The sequence below is a fragment of the Carassius carassius genome, chromosome 18, assembly GCF_963082965.1.
Source record: "Carassius carassius chromosome 18, fCarCar2.1, whole genome shotgun sequence".
Lineage (NCBI taxonomy): Eukaryota > Metazoa > Chordata > Actinopteri > Cypriniformes > Cyprinidae > Carassius > Carassius carassius.
In genome coordinates, this window is record NC_081772.1 from 11,230,289 (window position 1) to 11,255,218 (window position 24,930).

Genomic DNA, 24,930 nt, shown 5'->3' on the forward strand with positions numbered 1-24,930 from the left:
GAAAACATGTCAAACATAATAACTGAATTTTAAAATCTAAATTCATATTTAATCTCCGCAGGTTGATGTTAATTGGGTTAAATTGAGTCATTAGGTGCCAAGGCAGTTTGCAGTGATTGGATATTGAAAAAACAAAAAAACAAAACAAAAGACAAACTAAATAAAAAGTCTGCCACAACAGTACTTGACATTAATTAATCTGGATTTGCTGGCTGTATAGAGGAAATTCATTTAACAAAAACGTATTCAACATGAAACGGCATGTGAAACAAGATTTTATTAGGTAGATATATAGATATATAGACTCGTTATTTAATTAAATGTAAATATACTTTATTTACATTTTAGCTATTAGGCTTATGTTGTCAAACGCTTCCTTTTTGTAATCAAGAATAGAGAGAGAGAGAGAGAGAGAGAGAGAGAGAGAGAGAGAGAGAGCGAGAGCGCGAGAGAGGGAGAGAGGGAGAGAGAGAATGAAACCGTGTCCAGCTGCAGACAAGTACACGCTTTCTTTTTCGCTGGCGAACTGTTCTTTTTACAGTATATTGCAATCTGCTCTACTTCGAAGTGTACAGACTCGTCCAATGAGTAGCCTGTTGTCTTGCTCTCTCCAGAACTCTGTGTGTGCACATAAATGGTTTATTACTTGTCTTCAACCATATCGCAACGTGAAGCATGAGTTTAGAATGTGAATGTTCTCAAATGATACTGAAATCCTTTTCTTAGATCCACAAGTCCCCCCCTACAGTCTAGTGGTGGTCTCGTCCATTGACAGCGGAGCAGAGCTGTGTGTGGTGTCAAGTCTCTCGCTCAGTGATGAGGTGGTTTTAAGTGCGCCTTTGAGATGTTATGGAGCCTGTAGAATATTCTGCAATTTATAGTTGTTTCGCTTCGCTTTTATTAAAACGACATTCAAACTGTTAGACAACAAGATCGACCGGTACGTGTAAACGTACCTTATTTAGTTTTTTTTTGTATATACAAGCTTCGTTTTTTTCATGCAGCGAAAATGTTGAAAGTTTTGTGAGGACACTCCTTCAGGACCCGACGGACCAAGGCTACAGCTGACAAACTGAGGGACGTATCAGCTCTGTCATTTTCACAGAGGTAAGTTGATGTCTCTTTTCAGCGTCTAATAGATTTTTTTCAACAACATATGCCGCTGTTTGTAACCCATAATTTGCTCGCATTAATTTGACACATTAAATAACATGATTCCTCGATACACACCGAGTAAATTGACATATATGAATATATTAAGTTACTTTCTGTGTATAATATAACTGGGTGTATAATTATATTTCCACTCCTTGTGATAGCTCCCTTATGTTATATAAATATTTGCAGTGCAGCTTTTTAATGGAAGTCTATGGATGGACTGACAGGTTATTCTTCCAATTCAGTTGCCATTTGTATTCTTAATTTTTCCTGTATTATGATCACCTTGTGGATCACAGCATGATCTTCACAGCAGGAGTAAGAGGTCGATTTCTCACTTTTCCAATCAAGTCTCTCCATGATGCCTTGCAGTCATCTCAGTGGCATACCTGCCAGCCTGCCGTCACTGTCAGAACAAACCAGAACTGCTGTCAACATTACATTTCCATCTCTAATTTTAGCCTAGTTCTGGTAAATATCAGCAAAATGTGTCAAATTTTGGGTGGAAATCATCCTCGGTGGGAAATTTATTGGATGACCTCTTTACATCATTACATTTAGCGGCAAGCTATTTCGGGGAAAAATACCCTGAATTCCCAATTTTTTTAATGTATTTATTTATTTTATTTGCACTGTATAGCTTTTTGCACTGGTCTGTGAAAAAATACATGCCACGTGAGTCTGTGGAATCTGGTGGCATGACACAACATTCACGTTTGCCAGAGTGGCAGTGGGTCTATACTCTGTAAAAATCACTGGGTTATTTTTTCAACCCAAATACTGGGTTGAGACAGCTGGGTAAGACGTTGTGTGTTTTTTTACCCAATTTTGGGTTGAAAATTGGGAACACGGACGTGAAAGAGAGCACGCACGTCACGTTAACATCGGACGAAGCCAGTGCGAGAAGCCGTCATTTTCTCAGTGAGAAAGAAGCAAGAAGCGAGTGAAAGACATTATGGTAAGTAAAGATTAAAAATTTTAAGTTATTGTTTATTTATGGGAGTAGTTTGAGGTTTCATGAAAGGCGGAAATAAAAGAGCTTACTGTTTATTGAAAAATACTTAAGAAACTGAGGTCTCTTTTACTGAATGGAAGAGGTACTTTTAATATAAAGTCCGTGAGTGTTTTATGTCATATTTACATAAGATTTTACAATATCTGGACTTTTTGAGGTGTTAATAGATGGTTATTAACACATTTTCGTGTTCATTTGTTATCTTATTTTTCACGGTTAAACTGAATGTAGTTTCCTAAAGGAAACAGCGTTATATAATAAAGAGTAGCATAATTATTTTGAGGCTGTTGATGTGGTAATTGTTCAATGTTTTGCATGTAATATTTCAGACTTGTTGAGCTTGTGTCTTCATTGTGCCCACGCCGGGAGTTAACTACCCAGAAGCCTGCTTGTATGAGGAGGAAGCAATTTTCTTAGCTTCTTCAGAAGAGAGGGGTAAAGACGGTTTTAAGGCAAGTAAACTTCATAATTCCATGTTATCAATTATTTTTTTATTTTTACTAAGAGTAAAAGAATGTTTGTTTTTTGTTTTTGTAGAGCATCATTCTTCTGAGATTTATGTAAGTTATTTTTAGAAAATAAAATGTTCTGTTGTCTCCAGCCTGATTACTTCACATTTTGATTCAACAACAGTGTGATTTCAGGCTCATATTTCATGAAAACCGTTGATGTCTGTGTTTTTCATTGCAGAACTCAAACCAACTTTGGAGTTGTCTGATTTGGAGAGTCATCATTCTTTAGTCAAATTTTATCTTAAAAGTAATATTCAACAAATGTTCATGCTTTATTTATAAACTCTGTAGCTGTTAATGCCATACTTCTTCTTACATGCATGTTACTTTTTGACAGTTTTCTCTCGTTTTTAATAAATATTTACATTTTGATAGTTATTATTTGTGTGTAAAAGTGATTTTAAAATGAACAAGATTTGTAGGTTTAATGTAGGGCTGTACCTATCGAATATTTTAGTAATCGAGTATTCTACCAAAAATTCCATCGATTAATCGAGTAATCGGATAAAATGTTTTTTTGCAAAAGTGCAATTAAAGTGAAATATTAATTTCCTTTTTTAGAATTTTTTTTTTTTTTAAATGCATAGAATGCAATGCTTACTTCAAAAATAAACATTTAATTATTACCCATTGTTTCTCTCTACTTGTACTGTGAACAATGACAAAAAAGTTGACAGATGAATTAAGTGCATTTAAGTGCCATTCAGTTGGGGTTTTAAATAAAGTATTTTCTGAGATGCACATTGAACATTAAACACATAAAACATTAATTTAATTTATCTTTTAATTATTGAAAATTAACTTAACTTTTTTGTAAACAAAGGGGATTTACTATAAAAAATAAAACATGGAAGAAATGTTGTGTGATTAAACCTTAAAAAAAAATGTAAAAAAAAATTTTAGTAGTAGGCTATGTACATTCTACAGAATTTTATTTTGACGGGTTGACGTACCTTTACAGTTCTGTGTATGTGATGTGACGCTAGTTTTACTCAAATCAAACGATCAAATGCTCATGAAGTGACTGTCAGAGCAGTTCTGGAGATGTTGTTCATGTGTTCACATCCTTATTTAGTGAGACAGCAGACGCTGAAAGCGTCATGCGCGCTTCAGTGTGTTAAAGGATGACGCGCTTCTGCTCCATTCATTAACAGAGACACGCAGAACATGCAGGATTCATATTTAAATAGACTGTCCCGGCTTATTATTTACAGATATTAGTCCATATCGTGATTTGATGTAAGTGCAATGACCTATTTTTGATTAATTCATGCAAAATTTGTCGAATTCCGTGCCATTCCGCATTAAACTGTACATTACGTTTTTATGACTGGATTCCGTGATTCCCTCCACGTTTTCTGCATCGCGGAAATCATAGGGCCCTAGTTGTGGTATGCCAGCTCTATCTTGCAATGGACACATGCCACTACGTTCTCTTTACGTTTGCCCGTGCCCTAAAATCAAAACACTGCTGACTCCTTGCAGTCATAGACAGTAAAATAAATGGACACAGCGACCCCATTGGATTCAACTGAGAAAAATGAAGTCAATTAAGCACGCACTTCCTGGGGGTCGGGTGTACTGCGCAGACTCAAACTGAGCTTGATGACGTAGATGTCACGTGAGCAATCTGTAAGTCTTCTAACCGCTGTGCCAAGAGAAATCTGAATCACCCACCGAATCTTGCAGAGAAGGCGAGCATGAACAGAAGCACATTTTGGTAAGTATTCTGATTAATTATCTCCCTTGACTTTATGCCTCCACGTCCCCCCGATAGCCTCATAGACAGTAAAAGATTGCCTGCGAGCTTCTCTTCCTGTCCATACGTTAATTTCTCTACTGTGCGACAGAGAGTCGCTGGTTATGTCGCAATCGTTAGCCTATTTTTTACAAAAACTGCTTCTACGGGACCATAACGTAAGATACAAGGTAATGGAGGCTTTTATACATTCTCGTATTTCTTTAGAAATAATTAATGGACAAATGGAGTATTTAAACGCCTCAGATGTAAAATTATTTGCTGTCAAAGTGACTCCAAAATGAATGGGAGTCAATGGAATGCTAACAGCAGGTGGGGGTCCGCTAGCCAATGGCGGTACCCAGGGGTGCTTCAAAAAAATATGAAACCCTGCCCCCCTTGCTTGCAGTATGCGATTTCCTATGGCGATTTCGGACGCAGTGTCTCCTTCCACTTTGTGGGTGACGTAAACGCGTTGTGTCACATTAAAAAAATCATTGCAAAAGAACCTGACGTGAGATTTAAAATAAATTAAAAGAGGCTTCGATTTGCCTCGATCATTTTTGAGTTACTCGATTTACTCGAGGAATCATTTCAGCCCTAGTTTAATGCCTAGCTCGATTTGGGTTAATTTTAGTCTAGCAATGTAATAATTTTAAATCATAAAAAAGCAACCCATCATGCTGGGTTAAACATAATAACCCAACTTGTTGGGTTAAAATAACCCACCGCTGGGTTGCCAAAATAACCCAAATTAGGTTGTTTTCAACCCAGCAGTTTTTAGAGTGTAATGAGAGGAGGGAAGGTAATAAAAACAAGCTGTGCAACCAGGGCTACTTTTATTTTTTTCATACATTGATTGACATTTCCAAACCCATTTTCACCCTTAGCCTTTGAGGTTTTTTCCTTCTTCAGTGAATCAGTTTATTTGGTTCACAAAACTAATCTGAACATTTCATTTTGATCCAGATAACTTTCTGCTTCTTTATGTCCAGACCGTCAGTGAACAATAAGTTAAAAGATTAGATTTCAGTCTATTTGTGAGCAAATTATTCTTGTGAGTTGAATCTTTTCAATAAATCATTTAATTTGGTTCACAAGACCATTTAGAACGAATCAGTCTGTACAGTTCTCGAGTTCTACTCAGTTGACTAGTCCTCTATGATAAATCTATCAGTGAATAACTGATACAAAGTGAAAGGATTCAATTTCAGTCTATTAGACAATGTAATATTCTTTTCAGTTGCATCTTTTCATTTATTTGGTACACAAAAGCAATTTGAACAAAACAGTCTGATCCAGTTCTTGAGTATAGCTAAACTGACTGGTCTTCTATGTTAAGACTATTAGCGAAAAACAAGTGAAAAGATAATGTTTTTGTCTATTCCTCACACAAAGCTATCTTAGGATTTCAGAAGATTTCCATATAAAACATATCAACTACTTGTATGATACTTTATGGCTTTAGTTCTCATTCTTTGTAATTTAATGAAAAATGACCAGTAAGTTCTTCTATTTCTCATTTTGTGTTCCATGAAAAAAAAAGAAGAAGAAAAATAAAGAAGTTCACAGGCTTGGAATGACTGACAGTAGTAGTATTTGAATGATGTCAGAATTTACATTTTTGGCTGGACTATTCATTTAAGAAACATGAGTTCATTTTTGGGATGTTGACATAAGAAGCTATATGGTTTTCCCAGTTATCTTTAGGGTGTGTGAGTGCCAATTGTATCGTTTACAGAAAGACGCCAGTTGTGCAACCACCTGTAAAGCATTATGGTTTGTGACTTGAGTGGCAGAGGATATTTCTGAATCATGAAGTACTGGATAATAAAGTAATACACCATCTGCTCTCCACTCACAATTGATTTGAGGAGATGTGTCTCACACTTCGCTGTTCTGATTCAATTGTTTGCAAAGGGCTTTTCAAGCATTTGGAAAATTATGGCTGTGTTTTCTCCTCACTTCTCTCATCATATCTTTCATTTTGGTTCCTCTTTACAGAAAGACACATATATAGGCCGGACAATCAGCTCTCTATATATGCCCATATTCCACCCGTGGGCCTCTGGGGACCCTACATTTTTCTTTTTTTTCATTTGACTGCAGCATAAGCTTGCATTTTTTTCTTTCCGAATGGAAAGTTCTGGGTTTCTTGTGGTTTAGTGCGTGTCTGAGGGAAAAGAAGGAGGAAGCAGCAAGCTACGCCCATGTTTATGTCTGCTGCCAGGCCAGTAGCTTCACCCATGTGACTCGAGCCAAGGGAGGAGCCACCCTTATGATGGCCATGACAAACTAAGCAAGTGGGGCAAAACCATTTTCTGAAGAGGTGGACAACGTGTCTAGAGAATCAAGTTTAAATGCCTATTAAATATATTTCTCTTAGAATGATCCTATCCTACACTACTATCGAAGAAAAGAAAAACCTTCTTAAGAATGTTTAGCTTTAATTGAAATAAAGTGCAGATATAAATAAATATTTAAGGTATCTTTGAAAATGAAAGGTTTTTTAGGTCATTGTAACTTAGTAACCCATAAGTTTTTACTAAGAAAAAAAAACACTCTCGTAGATGCAGCATGAGATAGATAGCAGAAGCTGTTTAAGTCCCAAGAACACACAATTTATATCTGTAATGAACCATGATCTCACTTGCCACCCTGCAGTCTTGAAACCAGGAGCTTGTGGGCTAAAGTAAGACATCCTGCTACACTGGAAAGAAAGATGCTTTGCATGAAGATATATTTTTGCAAACTAAAATATGACCAGTCTGGTCATAGTAATAGATTTCTGCTTACACAGGTCTAATTGTGACCAATGATCTTTTTACTTTAAGAGTCAAGATCTTCAAAATATAAAAGTCAGATTCAGAAAGGAATAGGAATAGATCAACTGATAGATGGAGCAAGAGGCTGTAGTAAAAAAGTGCAAGAATATGGGAGCGAGTGCATATGGTCATGTAGCTTACATAACCTATCGTTAAATTTCACCTCCCGGCCACCTCACCATTTATATAGTCTTTATATGATTTGTTTAAATAGAACGAGCAGTGCTTCACACTCTGCTCCCTCTTAACGCCGCGAGCACAGGCTCGTGTGCAGTAAGATACACCAACCGTTCCAAATTACCCACACACATGCAAAAAAAAAAAAACACATCTCTTCATCATCTCCCTGGTAACCCACGCTGACTTGATTGTTGCTAAGGTTGGTTAGCCTAACCCACTGTGAAGGAGTCAATAAATTATCACCGTAACAAAGTATTAAATGGTTTCCATGGATACCAGGATTCACTTCCTCAGTTTGGAAGGGTAACACATTTTCCGATTATTCCAAAACCTACATCTGGCAGAGGAAATGTGAATCTCTTTATTATGGCATGTGCTGAAAGTATAAAAGAGGCACATTTTGGGTTCAAAATAGCTAAGTAGCTACTTTTTTCTTTGTGTTTGTACTGACAGGGAGCAGCAAGGGTCTGGGAATCATCTGTGAGAGTGTTTCGTCATGGGTAAACAGAACAGCAAGTTGCGACCCGAGGTCCTCAATGACCTGCGGGAGAACACTGAATTCACGGACCACGAGCTGCAGGAGTGGTACCGCGGCTTCTTGAAGGACTGCCCATCTGGCCACCTAACGGTAGAGGAATTCAAGAAGATCTATGCCAATTTCTTTCCCTACGGTGACGCTTCGAAGTTTGCAGAGCACGTCTTCCGCACCTTCGACACCAACGGCGATGCCACCATTGACTTCCGGGAGTTCATTATTGCCCTGAGCGTGACCTCACGTGGAGGTCTGGAGCAGAAGCTCCGCTGGGCCTTCAGCATGTATGATCTGGATGGCAACGGATACATCAGCCGAGCTGAAATGCTGGAGATCGTACAGGTGAGGTGCTGTTTAGTACTTGCTTCCTTTTGGTTTCATTTGCATTTCTGTATTTCACCCGGCGAGTCATTGTTTTCAGAGCAGCTTGTTCCATATCAATATTGGCTCAGTCTAATGTTTGGTGATACAGACCTCCTGAATAAACAGATCTCCTCAATCAAGTGTTCCACAGGCCATATGGTCTTGCCACAAATGGTGGCCAAGCACAAAGGATTTGTTCACTGGAGGTCTGTAGGGTCTGTTGACTCTCCATGTTAATAACGTAGATGGCTCTTTTACATGGGCGAACAAGGACATGTTATTTAACAATATCTGAAAGTGATATTAAATGTGTCTGGCAGAGAAAAGGGCTCATGGTCATTTGCATTGATTACGCTGATATGAGGTGTTGATTGAAGCTGTAACAGTTACAGCTGAGTTATGGAATTTTTGACTGTCAGTCGTAGCATTAAGACAGGCTTATCAAACTTGTTGCTACTGAAAACCTAAGCCTTTGTGACAGCAAATGACCATATGCTTTAACACACAGTTACATTAATCTTAACAGGCGATTTATAAAATGGTGTCATCTGTGATGAAGATGCCTGAGGATGAGTCGACGCCAGAGAAACGCACAGATAAGATATTTCGACAGATGGATACGGACAACGATGGTACGCCTCTCGAGATCCATCTCCCACTCACTGTTAATATTCATATAATAGTTGAACCACACAAAATGTCATAGAAACTGCACTTGAAGAAAAAATAAATAAATAATAATAATTATATATATATATATATATATATATATATATATATATATATATATATATATATATATATATATATCTCCTTTAATTAAGTTTCCATTTAGGTTTCCTAATCCAATATCAGAATTTAAACCATTTTCTTTTTACCCAATTTCCAAAGTTTTTTTAAGCCAAATTTTGTGCTTTCATGTCTTATGTAACTTTGGTTGCCAAGGAAATTTTAACAAAAATACTGATTCAGAAAATCTATTTTCACCATGTCCATGGCAACCACTGACACACAGATAAACCAATACTGTTTTATTTAGGATTCAAGTTCTAGGATATTTCATCAATATTTTCAACACTCAGATGTTACTCTTGTAAATGGGTGAAATAATCTTTTCATTTTTGCTTTTTCAAATTTATAGGCAGACTCTCTCTGGAGGAATTCATCAAAGGTGCCAAGAGTGACCCCTCTATTGTCAGACTACTGCAGTCTGACCAAAGCACCTCTCGGCAGTTATAAATACAGATCTTAAAAGCAGACAGGAAACTACACTGAAAAGGCAAGATTTTACTTAGACATGTTGTTTGAATTATTAATGAGACACTTGTATCTTTCCTGCTTAAAAAAGCACTTGTTAGTGGGTGGTGACCAGTTTCATCAGTATTCCAGCCTGTTTTTGGAATTGAATTGCTGAGTTGTCATAACATCTGGGCTCGGTCAGAATTTTGAAGAACCCTTGAAATCAATTGGCAAAATTGAGATATTTACATTTATATTTTAAAGGGGTCATATGATGTGATTTCAATTTTTCCTTTCTCTTTGGAGTGTTACAAGCTCTTGGTGCATTAAGAAGATCTGTAAAGTTGCAAAGACTAAAGTCTCAAATCCAAAGAGATATTCTTTATAAAAGTTAAGAGTCAACCACTCCCCCCTAAAACGGCTCATTCTAACATGCCTCCACGTCTTCGTCACGATGTGGGAAGATTTGCATAACACTGCCCAAATGTTCACGCAAAGAAAGAAGGGATAACTTTTATTCTCGCTGTTGCCACCGGCAACATGTCATGGAGAAGCTGTGTTTTGTTGTGAAAGCAAAGTTACTTTGTTTGGCCTTCCAAAAGAGAACACAACTAGAAATCAGTGGTTAAGTTGTATTTACAACACTGTTCCAGAACAGTTCAACCCAAATATTCAGATGTGTGCAGCGCATTTTGCGGAGGAAAATGATTGTTTCCTGTGAGAACAGCCTACAATGCAGGTGTCTGTTTCTATAAAGTGGGACAATTCCAACTTCGCAAGGACAGGCGTTTCTGACTCACAGTCTGTAAGTTTTAAAGAATTTGCCACTGATGATTCAAATGTGTGTTTTCAGCAGTGTAGAGTAGCGCTTGTTGTTTTTTCTTTCTCCGATCACAAATGCAGACATGGTTTTATGTTTATGCAGTGCGATACGCAACGCAACAATCACAACGCACTGGATAGATGGCCAATCAGCATAGACCTCACTTTTCAGAATAATGATCTTTGTAAAAATTTACACGTTTCAGGAAGGTGGGGCATAGAGGAGAAACAATAATGTACAGCATGTGGAAAATAATGTGTTTTTTGAACCTTAAACCACATAAACACATTGCATTACACCAAATACACAAAATTAAGTTATTTTTAGCAATGTCATATGACCCCTTTAAAACTTACTCTTCTGATTATTGCTTGCATTACACAGATTTTTGTCCAGTCAATTGCTTTTTAGAATGAATCTATACAATTGTCAAATGGCTTCATAGTTTCTTTAAGAGATGACCTAAAAAATAATTACATTTCCACAATTGTATTCCACTCAAAGTGTGAATTTATGGTTGTAAATATTCCATTTGTTTTGCATTAATTCCAAAAATCAATCTCAAATATATCCAGAGAACTATTTGCATGCTTCTGGCATGTCCTATTTTTACTAGGTGTTTTTTGATTGAACATTTTATACATCAGGTGGTTTAACTGCATCTGGAGCGACCTGCTGTCCTGCCAATCACTCTGAAACATTACAGTCTGTGTTCTGCAATTTAAAAGGAAAGTATTGCTTCTTTAAGTGTGTAAAAAAAATGGCAACAGTTTGGTCAGTAAGATTTTTTAAATTGTTTAAGGATACAATAAATTGATCAAAAGTGATAGTAAATACTTTTGCATTGTTACAATTATTAGATTTATATTTCATATAAATGCTGTTCTTTCGAACAAACTATTCAAAGAATCCTGGGAAAAATGTATCATGGTTTACACAAAAATATTCATCTGCACAACTGTTTTCAACATGGATAAAATATGTTTCTTGAGTATTTTTGATCAGACAAATGCAGTCTTGGTGAGCGCAAGATATTTTCAAAACAAAATGTTTTGAACAATGAATGCCCACTGCTGGGTGCTTGGGTTTCATTATCATGTATTTTGAGTTCAAATGTAGCTTTTAGATTTAAAATCTAATATGCTAGAATAAGTTTCTCAGGAGGTCAGAGAATGATTTGAATTATAATGCACATTGATGAACGGTTTTAAAGTGCGAATCATGCATGATAATTTTTCCTTTGTTTTGGTTTCAACTCTAAAGGAAACTTCTTTAATGTATCATAAGCAGTTAGTCAAACTTTTCACAACCGTTTCTGCCCTGAAGGTAAAAAATAACAGCAACCAGCAGCCTTTAGGCTGCTCATGAATATTTAAACACTGTTGTCTGTTTGGACATATGGAGCAGATAGAATGGCAGACAGGTGGTTTGTTTCTATTTGTCCTTTCACCAGTCCAGTATTAACATGAACAGTATAGATGCCGTTGGATAAGTAGCTCCATGGAATGTAACAGGAAAACATTGTGTATAAATACAGTGTATTCATGCTCTTTCGGTTAATGGAAACATTCTTTTACTCGGTTAATGCTCTTAATTTGCTCTTTTGCATGTATTGTATTTCAGTGCTCCATTTTCTCTCTCTCTTTCTATGTAGAATGATTGTTGAAGTAAAATGCCAAAATTAATATTTGTACTGGATATAAATTTATATTTGATTTATGTCATTTCTAATTTTGTATAGTGTTAAATCTGCTGTAAGGAATGATGGTTGACAAAAAAGTTATATTGCAGCTGGGAATGGGATTTTTGTGAAACCAAAGCATCAGTGTGAATCTTAATGTTGCATCATTACAGTGTATGTGTCTGCATGAATTCTCAATAAATCACTGATTCAAAGGCCACCGGTGTTCATCTGAGTAACTTTCTAGATGAGCTGTAGTAAAAAAAAAACCTAGTCAACTTATTATTTTTGTTTTATTTTCCTAAAAACTTTTTACTTTCAAAACAGTGCTGTGTAAGAAAAATCTACACAACGGCCACATTACACCCAGTCCAGCACATTAGACAAAAGGGCAAACAGGGATACAGGTTGGATGACATTCTTTTCAGAAAACCTATTTAAAAAAATAAAATCACATCAGAGGGAGAAAGGGTGAAAATGGAAACAACTTTAAGCATCTTGCAACTCCAGGGAAAGGAGCTGCTGAAATTACAGAGAGGCCAAATTAAATAACCACTAGTTTATCTCATTACCAGAAAGACCAGCACCATCCAATTAAATCTAGTCAATGAAAGTGTCTATGAAGAGCTCTGTGTGACATCTGCTTACTGGAAACAAGTGTTTGATAATCAGTGAGTCACATTCTGCTTCATCAAGCTGATTGAAAACTCCAATCAGTCACTAAATCAAAAAGTGAAGAAGGAACTTGAGGCAGAGTGTAGCTCAATCATGATGTATATACTGAAAAGCCTCGTTTCTCAACTAACATGGAGATTTTTTTCTTTTAAAAAGCTGCACAATCGTTTGCTTTATTTGCATCTTTTCAGAAGTCTTGAGGAAGTTTGTCTCCCAACCATCCCCTCATCCATGGGAGAGAGGACATGGGCATTCATTTGGAGTCTAAAATAGTTAAGACCAGACTCATAACTCAACCTTCTCCAGATCATCCAGATCCACATCACTCAGGTCAATCTCATCCTCCGTGGGCAACTGAGAAAAAGGCCAAAAAAGGGGGGTTGAAAATAAGGAAGGATGACATCCATACACCCCCACTTTATTTTCTATACTCACCACTCCATCTTTCCCATCCCAAGGTTCTACAGTGTTGATCTTAGGCAAAGCTCCACCTCCCACTGTAGCAGTGGAGCCACGGCCAACAGAAAGTTCCCTGCATAAATAAAGACATTAATAGTTTAACAGCATAAAACATGCTGACAGTTAGAAGGGCCCTTATAAACAACACCTACAGTTTACTGTATGCTAACAGTCTCTGTGACGTAACTTGTTACTCAGAAACATAAACAGCAGTCTTCTGTTACCTTAGGAATTCGTGGATGCCCATTTCACTGAATGAGCCTCTGAGCAGGGCGAACTTCATCTTGCGAGCATTAATGGCTGCCATAGCAGGATAGCCAAATCCACCGATCCCAAGAGCAGACTCCAGCTCCATCTGTGCCCCTGCTTCAGTCCATAACCAGCTGTACAGAGAGAGAGGGAAGAGTGTGATGTGTATGACTGTATCCTACTCATTATTCCCTAAAGTCTCATCTCTGGTACACAAGCAGTGACATGTACAAGTGTTATTTATGGGCAGGCTGATCTCAACTTGTATTCAGACTGAAAACACTGACCCCCACATCTTCTTCTTGTATTTCTCTGCCATCGTCCTCATCACCTCCAGGTAAGAGTTTCTTCCAGATGCACCTGCGATCATAGAAAAATACAGAGATTGAGCTTAGCTTCCACAAATGAACAGCATTCATTTATATTCATTAGAAATGTTGGCAACTAAATAGTAAAAAAATTAATAAAACTAAAATTAATTCAAATAAATAAAAATGACAAAAGCACCATAACATAACAGTTTTTTTAATTACTAAAATTTGAGAGATAAAATAAATATAATAGCACATAACATTCAAACTATAACAGTAATATTACATATAGTAATATAATCTATATCTATACATTTAATTTTGGCTGATGATAATTATTTGTAGGTTATGGCTGGTATCTGATCAACGGTTGGTACTGAAATTCTATACTATTTTGTGTAAATTATAATAAATCTAAAATCAAACATTTTAAATGCAACAAGTGAAATGAGGCATCCGCATTATACTGTATATTTAACTGTGATTAGTTATTTGTAAATATTAAGTGAATATTAGAAGATGGACTAATTTATGAAATGAGCATGCATAATACAATTTCCAACCCTGATCAATATATAATATAAAAATGTTTAATATTACATAACCAATATGGTTCCAGTATATTGGGCATCCCAAGTGAATCATTCTATTTAAGAGGATTCTCACTTTCATATTTTAATTTGTAAAACACAGATATCAGTATCTTGTTTTAAAGTTGAAATTGTATTGTACCCGTGTCTAAAATGTGAGGCAGCACAGATATGATACACAGCTGATAGTCCTCGCAGGTTTTCTTCAAAATGTCTTCATTCAAAATCTAAAAGGAAATAAAATTCACATAAAATAATTGTTCTTAAACAGGTAACAATACCCATTAATGTTTACTAATTAAAAACACGCTAGTTAAACCATATTCTTTTATCTTAAAAAATAGAAGAAAAGAATACCTCTCGAAGCTCTGGAGGAGGGATGTTGTCAGAGAAAAGATCCATGGCATGAGCAACAATGTCAGATCGGGTACGTCCTCCCTGATAGTCCTCTGGCTCCTCTCCTTTACGAAAGATCTTTATGGTGGGGAATCCTCGAATCTACCAAAAAAAAAAAAAAAACAGCAGAAATGACAGGAAGTCCATATGCAATTAGTGAACCCAAAAACCAGAAAAGAAGAAAAAAAAATGGAACGCAGAAACATTTATTTTGCAAGACTGGAATAAAGACAGACGTTCAACTAAAATGCCAAAATTGATTTATATTGTTTGTTGGGATATCACTGGAATCTAAAAATGAAACTAGAGATAATATAAGAATTGTTTCTATTGCAAGACAGTTGCAAGACAAGTGCTGACATCAGACGTACCCCATAGCGGCTTGCCAAGCCCTGGTGAACAGTAGCATCCACAGCACCCAGTTTCACTTTACCCTTTGTCTGCTCTTTGACTTCTGTGGCGGCTGCCATCCATTCCGGCTCAAGACTGGAAACATTAAAGAAAGTCAACAGGGGAAAGCCCAGCTGGCAGAGGAATATCATTGTCTTTGAATCCATGTTAATAATTGAAGATGTATTCTGCCCTTCAATAATGCATGGCACAGCATGTCAGATACTATTTCAGCAGAATGACAGACAGGCAGGTCTTATGATGTATGCGAGACACAAAGAGGAGGCAGCATACTTTTTGCAGTGTCCACACCAGGGAGCGAAGAACTCCACCATCCAGACATCACCACTGTCCAGTACAGTACTGTCAAAGTTATCATCGGTCAGCTCGACCACATCCTTCTTATTGCCGGCACCACCTCCACTCTGATCACAATGGAACACAAGAGTCAATCAAAAGGCAAACATAACAATATAACAAAGTCATCATGGTTGACTTCAATACCTGTCTGCCAGAGTCTGATCCTCCAGTCTTTCCACCAAGTCTGTCTTTCACCAGGGAGCGGAGAGCATTCAGAGCTGAGTCTACGATTGCCTGACTGCTACGACCACCTAACAGAGACAGAGAGAGAGAGAGAATAAACCATAGACAAGAGGAGCAACAGACTGTCATATCGCCATAAAACATTTCCTTTATGTACATGCCAAGATGTTTTATGAAGATGCAGTACTGAACCTTGATAGTCCTCTGGTTTGTGTTTGTTGGCGCCGAAGATCTTGATAGTTGGGAAGCCTCTGACTCCGTATTGGCCTCCAAGGGAGTTGTGCTGGTCTGCGTCCACAGCACCCACCTTCACAATGCCCTGTACAAAAACACGAACGGCATTAATCAAATAATCAAAAAAAAAAAAAAACTAAACAAAAAACAAGCATTTAAAAAAAAATGAAAAAAAAAAAATATATCTATTATTTAAGACCATTTATTTAATATTTAGAAAGTTTAATATTTTATGAAAACAGTGATGCAATTTTTTCAGACTGCACTTTGTTGAATATAAAGTTCAATAGAGCATTTTTTATTTATTTTTTTTATATATTTTTTTTTTATTATAAATGTATTTACTGTCACTTTTGATCACTTTCATACTTCCTTGCAGAATATTATGCAGAGTATTAATTTCATCAACGGTTCAATTCATCATTCTGTGCCAGTAAATTGAACTAGCTCTGCATAAGCACCATTTCTCTCGACTGTCAACCCTAATATCAATTGCTGAAGAGGAATTTTTTTTATGTAATCTAAAATTCAGAATTTACCTTTAAAGCTGTGGCTGCTTTCTTCCATTCAGGAGCCAAATTCTTACAGTGTCCACACCTTAAAAAGAAAAACAATATTACTGTACATAAACATCTAAACACAATAATGAAATGTATAGCCACACAGGTGTAATAATGATGCTCACGACTGTATTATACATCATATGCAAGCTAAAACTAATGGGATGTAAATCATGATGCAAATAAAGTGCCTGAAATATTAGAGAAGAATAACTAAACTACGTATGCTTTTTAACAATATCCACTTTGAAATGAGAGTATATACTGCTTAAGATATAAGCAACAGATTGGACTAATTCAGCACCAGCATTTCAGACAGGAACCTGATCTGTAACTACAGATCTACAGATCTCTGTGAGTGACACGCATCTGGGTTCGCCCAAACTCTTCCAACTCACCAGGGGGCATAAAACTCCACCAGCCAGAGACTGTCACTCTGCATGACTTCCCTGTTGAAGTTGGAGGGGTTGAGTTCAACCACATCATCACTGGCAGAGTAGAGACCGTGGACAGAGAGTACAGTCAGAGAACACGCCAACACACCTGAGAACATACAGATGATAAGATAAAGAAGGAGCATCAGTACTGGAGCATCTCAGGTGATTTCATCAGCTTTATTTAAAAAGCAACCATGCATCTTTCTGTAAAATCAAGAACCACAGGATCAAACCTTGCATGTGGTTCATAACGAACAGAACTTTCTAATTCCAGACTCTAAGCAGACACAATGGATGATTGCAGAATTTCAGTATGAACTGTGATTTTAATTATTAGACTCCAATTGTACAATACGAAGATGAATTTGCTGTAATGTATACTAGGCCCAACCACCTTCACTCACTGCACGTTTAACTATACTAAAATGTTACATTTATGCATTCAGTGTAAACAGAAGCTTTCTAAACCACTCAGGTGGTTTTACAGAATGTTTTGATTTCCCTTTTTATCATATTACCCTGTATCCTTCACACTGCAGTTCTACATGTTGACTAAAGTTAGATTCAGTTTGCTTGCACACACATCTGTCGATAAAACGCCACTCCACAGCTGAGTTCACACCGTTTTGTCATTATAACTCACCCAAGAACGCTCGCATGGTTGTTCTTTGTGCCAAGTCAATATCTTGTTCAATTCAGGCTGTGCAGAGATGTGTGCGTGCCGCGTGAACACTCCACCTCACTCACCGCATCGCACACAGCCGGTGTCTAACCAGCAGCGGCGCAACACAACACAGTCGTACCGTGGCCCGCGCTGATTGGCGCGCCTCCACCCAGAGACGAGCTCAGCCAATAGGGGCTCGACGTGTAGTTCTGTGCCTCAGTGAAGTACGGTAGCTGGGAGGTTGCAAAATTGTTTAATGTGTAATGTACTAAAGTAATTAATACTATCATAAAAATAATATATCTGATGACATTACGTTGCCATTTAATTTTTGCATTGTCCTGCACCCACATGATCCATTTTAATTAAATATAAAGATAAAGAAAAGGGTACATACATACATATTTAAATTAAGATGCATGCAATAATAAATACAAACCGAATCGCCTGTTTTAAAGAAACATTTTAATTTAAGCCACAATATTATAAATGTAGCAAAATAGGGAGGCGCTTTATTATTAAAATTACTTAAAGATACCTTTTACCTTAAAGGTAAAAATCCCCTTTTGTGTGACATTTCTAATCATGATTTTGCAAATAAATAAATAAATAGAAAATACACGCAGTTAGCATGAACATATAAAACTATTTGTGATACATAAATTGCCAACTATGAAATTAGCTTAAGCAACACAGTGAGGGAACATACAATACTGTGCTTTGAGATGATGTGGATATGTTTATATCCAGATGGATATGTTAATGACTTTCAGAAATAAATGTTTAAAATGACATAGATTTCCTGTGCTGCATGTATAGACACTGTTAGGTTGTAATAAAACAAATGAGTTAAACCAATGACAGTGCAACAGAAAGGCAAAAGAGCTCATAGTTGAAGAGACACCTCATAAAAAGCCTTCAATGGGCAAGAGTCTCTATACATACTTGGCAAGTGCCAAACACCAACATTTAATAATATTCTTAATTGACAGATGATATAATATTTGCCTTAAATCAGCAATAAATTGCATTTAATCAGCAATGCTTTGAAATGATTCCATCCATTCCTGCTTTGTGCATATTGTGCTGGCATCAGGTGATTATCCAGAAATGTTGAAGATCTTCTGGGTGAAAGCTGAAGGTAGGGAAAAGAACAGGAGTCCCAAAAAGATCAGTCCAGTAATGATGAGCAGAGTCACCACTGTTGCCAGTTTATACTGCCGGCAACACATTATGCAGGTCACTCGTATTGGACTCAACAACCACGACAGGCTGGTAGTCGGACGACTGTGTGAAAGAGAACAGGGTTATACTGTAAACTCTCTCACACCCATGCATAGCCACAGTATGGAAACAATAAACATGTTCAGTGTTTTATTTTAATCAGTTCATTTTATTAAGACTTCGTACTGACAAAAATAAATCAATCCATATTGCACACATGTAAACAAGAATTAAAAATACACTCTTTTTATATTAACAAGCTAAAGTCAGTGCAAACAGTTCCATGGTCAAATTTACCATTCATTATATAGAGCAACATTAAATAGCAAGCAAAAAGTACAATGCACACAGCAAGCAAAAACAACAGTATATTCTATCACATTCATATGTTCTTTAAACTTGAAATGTCAAATGAAATGGCATTCCCCTACTACTGTCATTGTTCCTCTAAAGGATAAACAACATTATCTTACCAGAGTAGGATAATGAAAGTGCAAACATCAAGGCAAAGTGTAACCAAATTACATACTGTATATATGAGGCCTACAAGCCTATCATTACATTTATAAGATTGTTGCTTCTGATGAACAACTCATCTTTCTTTAGACAAACTTGCATGCTTATTGTGCTTTTAGCAGCAACATATACACATGTAGACAATAACAACAAAATCCAATCCAATAATCTGAAGCAATGCATTAATTTGAACATATGCCAGAAATATATACCAGAAATGCTAGTCCAGTTTAGTTTATTTTGTACCAAAAATAGACACGTCACTGCTTTCTTTTTCTCCCTATGAACAGTTATTCTTGAAATGCATAAATAGAAAGATTAGTTAATTGATCTTTTTTTGGGTTAGACATGCAAATTGATACTGAAAAAGTCAAGATATTTGATACGTTATGCTTTGAGTGCAACTATGAGGGATGTTAAACTCTTAAGATGTTGTAAAAATAAAAGAAGTGCTGCAAGTTGTAATCAAATATTAGAAAAGGGCCACTTCAGAGAGCAAGGTCACATCAGAATTTCTTAAATGAACCCTTTTGACCCCTCTTTAGACCCTCAGCAGCTTCTTGACCAGATAGCCTGGCATGCTGTAGAGAAACAGGCCCACCATGATCAGCAGCAGCAGAGCTAAGATGATCTTGATGATGAGCCATTTGTAGCGGTTGCATATCAGGTAGCGGATGGCTTTCAGTGGGCTCAAAAACCACAGGAAGGTGGTGTCAGGCCGGCTGTGATTGGAAGAAGTGGTGGTGGTGAAGGGATTGCAGGTAAGAGGTGGTGAGTTGAAAGGTGAAAAGAATGATGGTGGTTAGAGAGGTAATACAAATGTTAGTGGTTAGTAAGAGGATTGCAAAGTTGTAAAATCTCTTTAAGGCATATTGTCCATTTAATGATAGTTCACTTAAAATGAAAACGTCTTAATATCTTAAGTATCTTTTCAAACCTGTATGACTATTTCTTCTTCTGAACACAAAATAATATATTCCCATTGATTTCCACATTATAGACACTTTTTTTTACTACTTTTGTTTTTCACAGAAGAAACAAAATGTCATACTGGTTTGGAACGATATGAGGTTGAGTAAATGATGACACAATTTTTCATTTCTGTGTGAACTATCCCACAGAGCTGGTAAAAATCGCATATGTGCATGATACTTTAAATTTGCAATGGACTGAGCTCAGAGCAGTGCACTTACACATCAGGCAATCATAGTTATGTTCATAAAGCATAGTAGCAGCCAGTCGATAATATAAAATAAAATCCATAATTAATAAAACTGGAACAGAAAACTCGAGACAAATGATAACCACAAAGACCTAAAGTGCAACATAAGTAAGAGATGGAATGATAATGACCAAATGAAAAACACTATCACACACAATCCATCAGGTCCGAGTTGTAGGCCTTTAAAGAAAGTATGAGTAGCAAAAAGACAGAAATGCATTTTGAATGGCTCAGAGAGAGACAGAAAGCAGAGAAAACAGAGGCAGTGATAGTGGGCTACCAGTGGTCTTCCCATCTCCCCTCACGCCCCTAGGAGTTTCTTAACCAGGTATCCAGGAATAGAGTAGAGGAAGAGCCCAACGAGGAGAAGGAGGAGAAACAGGGCCAGAGCCTCCAGGATCAGCCAGCGGTAGTTGTGCCAAATGAAGTATCGAATGGACTTCAGAGGGTTCATGAACCACATTAGACTGGTGTCTGGACGACTTTTTCCAAAACAGGAATGGGGGTTGGAATGAAGGAAATGAACAGGAAAGAATAGGCGGAGGAAAGGGCAGTCACATGAGGAAGGAAGGATGTGAAAAAGGAGAGTGGAGGTATTAGAAAGGGAAGTTAACAGTTTTAGAGGGGCATTCTTCACTCAAAAGAATGCTTCTGACTTAAGCCCACTTTACTTTACAGGTATGGCACAAACACTGACATTATCTATAGTATTTATATGAGACTCTTTATGTCTCCTTTCTATAGCCGTATAATTAGCACATCAACATCAGTTAGACTGTATACCCAAAATACGTCATGTATGCTGGCTACTATGGAAGCCAGTTCCAGCATCAGAGTAAAAAATAAAAGGGTAATTGTCAGTTTATTTCTTGTTATTGCAACTTTATATTTCACAGTGTTACCTTATAAACATTGTGATTTTATACACAGCCATGGGTTCAATCAACTTTTTAAAATAAATTAATATTTTTATTCAGAAAGGATTCATAAAATCTATAAAGAGTGACAGTAAAGACAATAATAGAAAACTATTTTATATTTACGTTAAAACGTTATAAAACGTTATTTTAAATTGTAATAATTTCAAAAAACTACTGTTTTTACTGTATTTTTTTATTAAATAATGAAGCATAAGAACATAAGATACTTCTTACAAAAACATTTTAAAAAATCTTACTGATCTCAAACAATTAAATGGTAGTGTACCTGCATGCAACTTTTCTTATTTATCTTATTTTAAACATATCTCAGAATTAACATTTTATTTTTCACTCTTGATTCAGAAACAGGTTTTCATAGTCTAGGCTATATGAGATATGATATATTGCATGTTTATTCACACACTGAAACTGCATCATTACTCAGATGTGCTAGGCACCATGTGAGTGGAAGCAAATGTGTGTGTGCATGACCGGCTTTATGTCTTACTTTGGTTTCTCAAGTGGCTCAGGTTCATTACGCCCGAGGCCGACCGGATTTTTCTCTGCCTCCTCCGTGGTCAATAGATGGAGCTCTGCCTCCACTTTTCCCTGCAAGCATGACATGGTTAGAATATTAATGAGGTAATCTTATACAATCATTTCAATACACTGCATGCTGGCAAATTACCAAGCAGATGTAAAATAACATTTGGGTAATAATTTTATCTGGCAATGAAATGCCTGTTTTAATATTTTCCATTTATTTATTTTATTAACTTACTGTGAGCTCAAACTCATCATTCTCATCCCGGGCCACAAATGGCCACCAGCCCTTCACTCTCTTCTGTTTGAAGATGGAGATGGTTGGTAGCTCATGCTCTTTGAGAACCATGTTGAGAGAGCACTGCTTAGCTGTTTTTGCCCCACGGGGAAACTTATTCAAGTCCAGCTCAATCGCACCTGCGAAAAACACAGAAAGCATGAAAAATGTATTTTGCTTAGGAATCAAACACATAAACTTTTAACTGAGCAAAATCTTATTTACAATAATTAGTTCATTCTTTGAAGCCAAAATGATCTTGAGTACATTTGAGGAAGTCATAAATATATCAAATAATGTGTGTTGTCTTTTTGTTGTTCTTTCTGAATTTGTAATGTACCCAGGAAGTCATCTGCAGAGAAATGGTCAGCATCCCATACTTGAAGGGTGAGTCGAGCAGGAATCTTGTACTCTGTCTCATCCCAGGAAAACATGGATTCCTTCTTAGAGATGACTATCTTCTCCTCAGCCATGAGATAGTCAAAAGGGAAGACAAAGCGCCAGTTGAAGTTCCCTTCCCCAGTTAGAGAGTGATAATGCACATCTGTGTCCTGTTTATCCTCCTGCTGTCCTTTTAGCCAGCTGAGCAGGGAGATAATTTTCAATTGTTAGAAGCAACACAATTTTAATATTTGTACAAACAGCAAAGTGAAGAACACTTATGGCCATCAGTCATTCAGTAAAATGAAGTTGCATGACAAAACATGCACAAATGTTCTGAAAAAAGAGTGCATTTATACACTTGTATAATGTGTGAAGTGTATATACAAACATACTTAATAGACAACATGCATAAAATAGCATTTATGCATATCAAGCTAATACTCCAATACTTGATCAGAAAACTGGAAAATTCCAAATTCTACCCCATTGTCATTGCAGTTACAAATAGAGGTTATTGAACATTTTAATGAAGTTCAAATTATTATATTTTTATAATAAAGTGCAAATAATATGTAGATTATTAATTTATGACATAGAAGAGTTATGTGCTTGTTGCTCTCATATAAATCACAGATGCATTCTCTGGAAACAGAAAAGAAAGAGATGTCAGACCTGACATCTAGTCAGTTTTCTGCAGTCAAAAAAATAGTTCACCCAAAAATGAACATTTGCTTAAACTGATTTCACCCACAAGTCATAGATGAGTTGTAGTTGTAGAGTTTGTTTCCTCATCGGAACAGATTTGGGGATATAGCATTTTATTTGTTTCTTAAAAACACACAGCATTTCCGTTCACAAGATGTTAACTGATTGACTGGAGTTGTTTGGATTACTTGTGGATTAACAAGATGTTTTTTATTAGCTATTTGGACTTTCATTCTGACGGCACCCATTCACTGCAGAGCAACCATTCATGAGCAAGTGAAGTACAGTAATTCTAAATTCTGATGAAAATGAAATCTTGATTTTTAACAGATTTTAATATTTGGGTCAACTATTCCTTTAAGTTGTGAGGCTTCGATCTGGAGAGCATACCAGTTTGAAACACAAGTCTGTCCCAACAGTATTACATAATTTAGAGGTACTGTATTTATTTGAACCACTAATAGCCAACTTTATGGATCAAATACATGCATTATTGTATGTGTAACTTTTCAAAAAAACAAATTAAGTCCTCTGGACAGATCCTTAACCAACATATTGGTATACAAACATACATATCTTATGCTTTCATGCAGTATTTGATGAAGACATACTAAATAAGACATACAGTACTAAACACTAGTACTATGGCACTATAAACCAAGACCATACCAGTTATTGAATCTTAAAACATCTATTTATAAGCAATTCAACTGAACAGCCAATTTAATTAATTTTAAATAACATTATACAGCAAGGTATTTCGAGGTAATAACTAGAAAGCAACATCATTTTGATTGATATGGTCCCGTTTAACTTGAAACTGTATGGAAGGTGGTATTTGTTCAGTTGTTGTGAATGGAAGGTGCAGATTTCTGCAGGCAATGGGCAAAGCAGTCAAGCCATGCAATCGTATCATCTTTACCCCCTGACATAGATGTCAGACATCTTCTCTCCTGTCAGGAAAGCATCGTCTTCTAGAACTACGTCATCAGTGTTCCAAATAATAACACGAAGCTCAAAGCTAGATAACAGCACAGCAATGACATGGGGGGCAGGGAGGTGGGATAGACAAAATAACACCAAACGCAGACAACAAAACAACAAAAGGAAACAGAAACAAACAAACAAAGGTAACCGATTAAACCACACCCTTTTCACACACCTGCCCATACCTACCCCCTCACAAAAATGTCACTGGACTTTTCCCCTGTGAAGTAATCATCGTCTTCCAGAATTACCTCGTCAGTATTCCATATTATCACCCTGAGCTCACATCTGGGAGATGAAAAGAATGGGATCGTCATCTCACTGTTAAAAGTGTTTTAACCCAAAAATGTGTGTCAACTACAGTAACTGTTTAGAGTAAAAAATATACTGTATATATATTATTTGAAACTATTAATATGAACAAAGTTATTTTGTCAGATTAGGTAAAAACTGCATTAATCTGGATAATGATACACATAGCTGCTTATGTTTATAATGCAAAGCAACTCACTATTTTACTTTTTTGCAGCATATGAATATCTCAAACTAAAGAAAGACTGCTCCACAGTGCAAAACTG

The 24,930-nt window shown here is 36.6% G+C and overlaps 3 protein-coding genes across 12 annotated transcripts in view; 1 reads left to right on the plus strand and 2 right to left on the minus strand.

Annotated features, from left to right (window-relative positions):
* Window positions 1-10,500, plus strand: part of LOC132092365 (hippocalcin-like protein 1) — a 27,979-nt gene extending 17,479 nt beyond the window's left edge. The window contains exons 1-4 of one of the 2 annotated variants that reach the window (XM_059498561.1): window positions 959-1,107; window positions 7,882-8,302; window positions 8,850-8,955; window positions 9,465-10,500. In XM_059498561.1, the coding sequence (XP_059354544.1) occupies window positions 7,925-8,302; window positions 8,850-8,955; window positions 9,465-9,562 (582 nt within the window). In that variant the 5' untranslated portion in view covers window positions 959-1,107; window positions 7,882-7,924 and the 3' untranslated portion in view covers window positions 9,563-10,500. Of the gene's footprint in view, window positions 1-958; window positions 1,108-7,881; window positions 8,303-8,849; window positions 8,956-9,464 lie in introns of those variants that run through there. The other variant, XM_059498562.1, reaches the window with a different exon arrangement.
* A 1,840-nt stretch (window positions 10,501-12,340) lies between these two features.
* LOC132092363 (protein disulfide-isomerase A6-like) lies at window positions 12,341-17,719 on the minus strand. The gene is made up of 13 exons (XM_059498560.1): window positions 17,554-17,719; window positions 16,872-17,016; window positions 16,453-16,510; window positions 15,872-15,998; window positions 15,641-15,747; window positions 15,431-15,561; window positions 15,118-15,232; window positions 14,708-14,848; window positions 14,493-14,577; window positions 13,737-13,809; window positions 13,425-13,583; window positions 13,177-13,273; window positions 12,341-13,095 (listed from the first exon to the last, which is right to left on the minus strand). The coding sequence occupies exons 1-13, from the start codon at window positions 17,567-17,569 to the stop codon at window positions 13,027-13,029; spliced, it is 1,323 nt and encodes a 440-aa protein (XP_059354543.1). The 5' UTR covers window positions 17,570-17,719; the 3' UTR covers window positions 12,341-13,026.
* A 1,881-nt stretch (window positions 17,720-19,600) lies between these two features.
* The window catches only part of LOC132092367 (otoferlin-like), a 57,350-nt gene continuing 52,020 nt past the window's right edge, over window positions 19,601-24,930 (minus strand). For 3 of the 9 annotated variants that reach the window (XM_059498568.1, XM_059498567.1, XM_059498563.1), the window contains 5 exons: window positions 24,542-24,640; window positions 22,617-22,858; window positions 22,238-22,416; window positions 21,965-22,065; window positions 19,894-21,018 (listed from right to left, as the gene is read on the minus strand). In XM_059498568.1, coding sequence (XP_059354551.1) covers window positions 20,838-21,018; window positions 21,965-22,065; window positions 22,238-22,416; window positions 22,617-22,858; window positions 24,542-24,640 — 802 coding nt within the window. In that variant the 3' untranslated portion in view covers window positions 19,894-20,837. Of the gene's footprint in view, window positions 21,019-21,964; window positions 22,066-22,237; window positions 22,417-22,616; window positions 22,859-24,287; window positions 24,387-24,527; window positions 24,641-24,930 lie in introns of those variants that run through there. The other 6 variants (XM_059498570.1, XM_059498565.1, XM_059498571.1 and 3 more) reach the window with 4 other exon arrangements.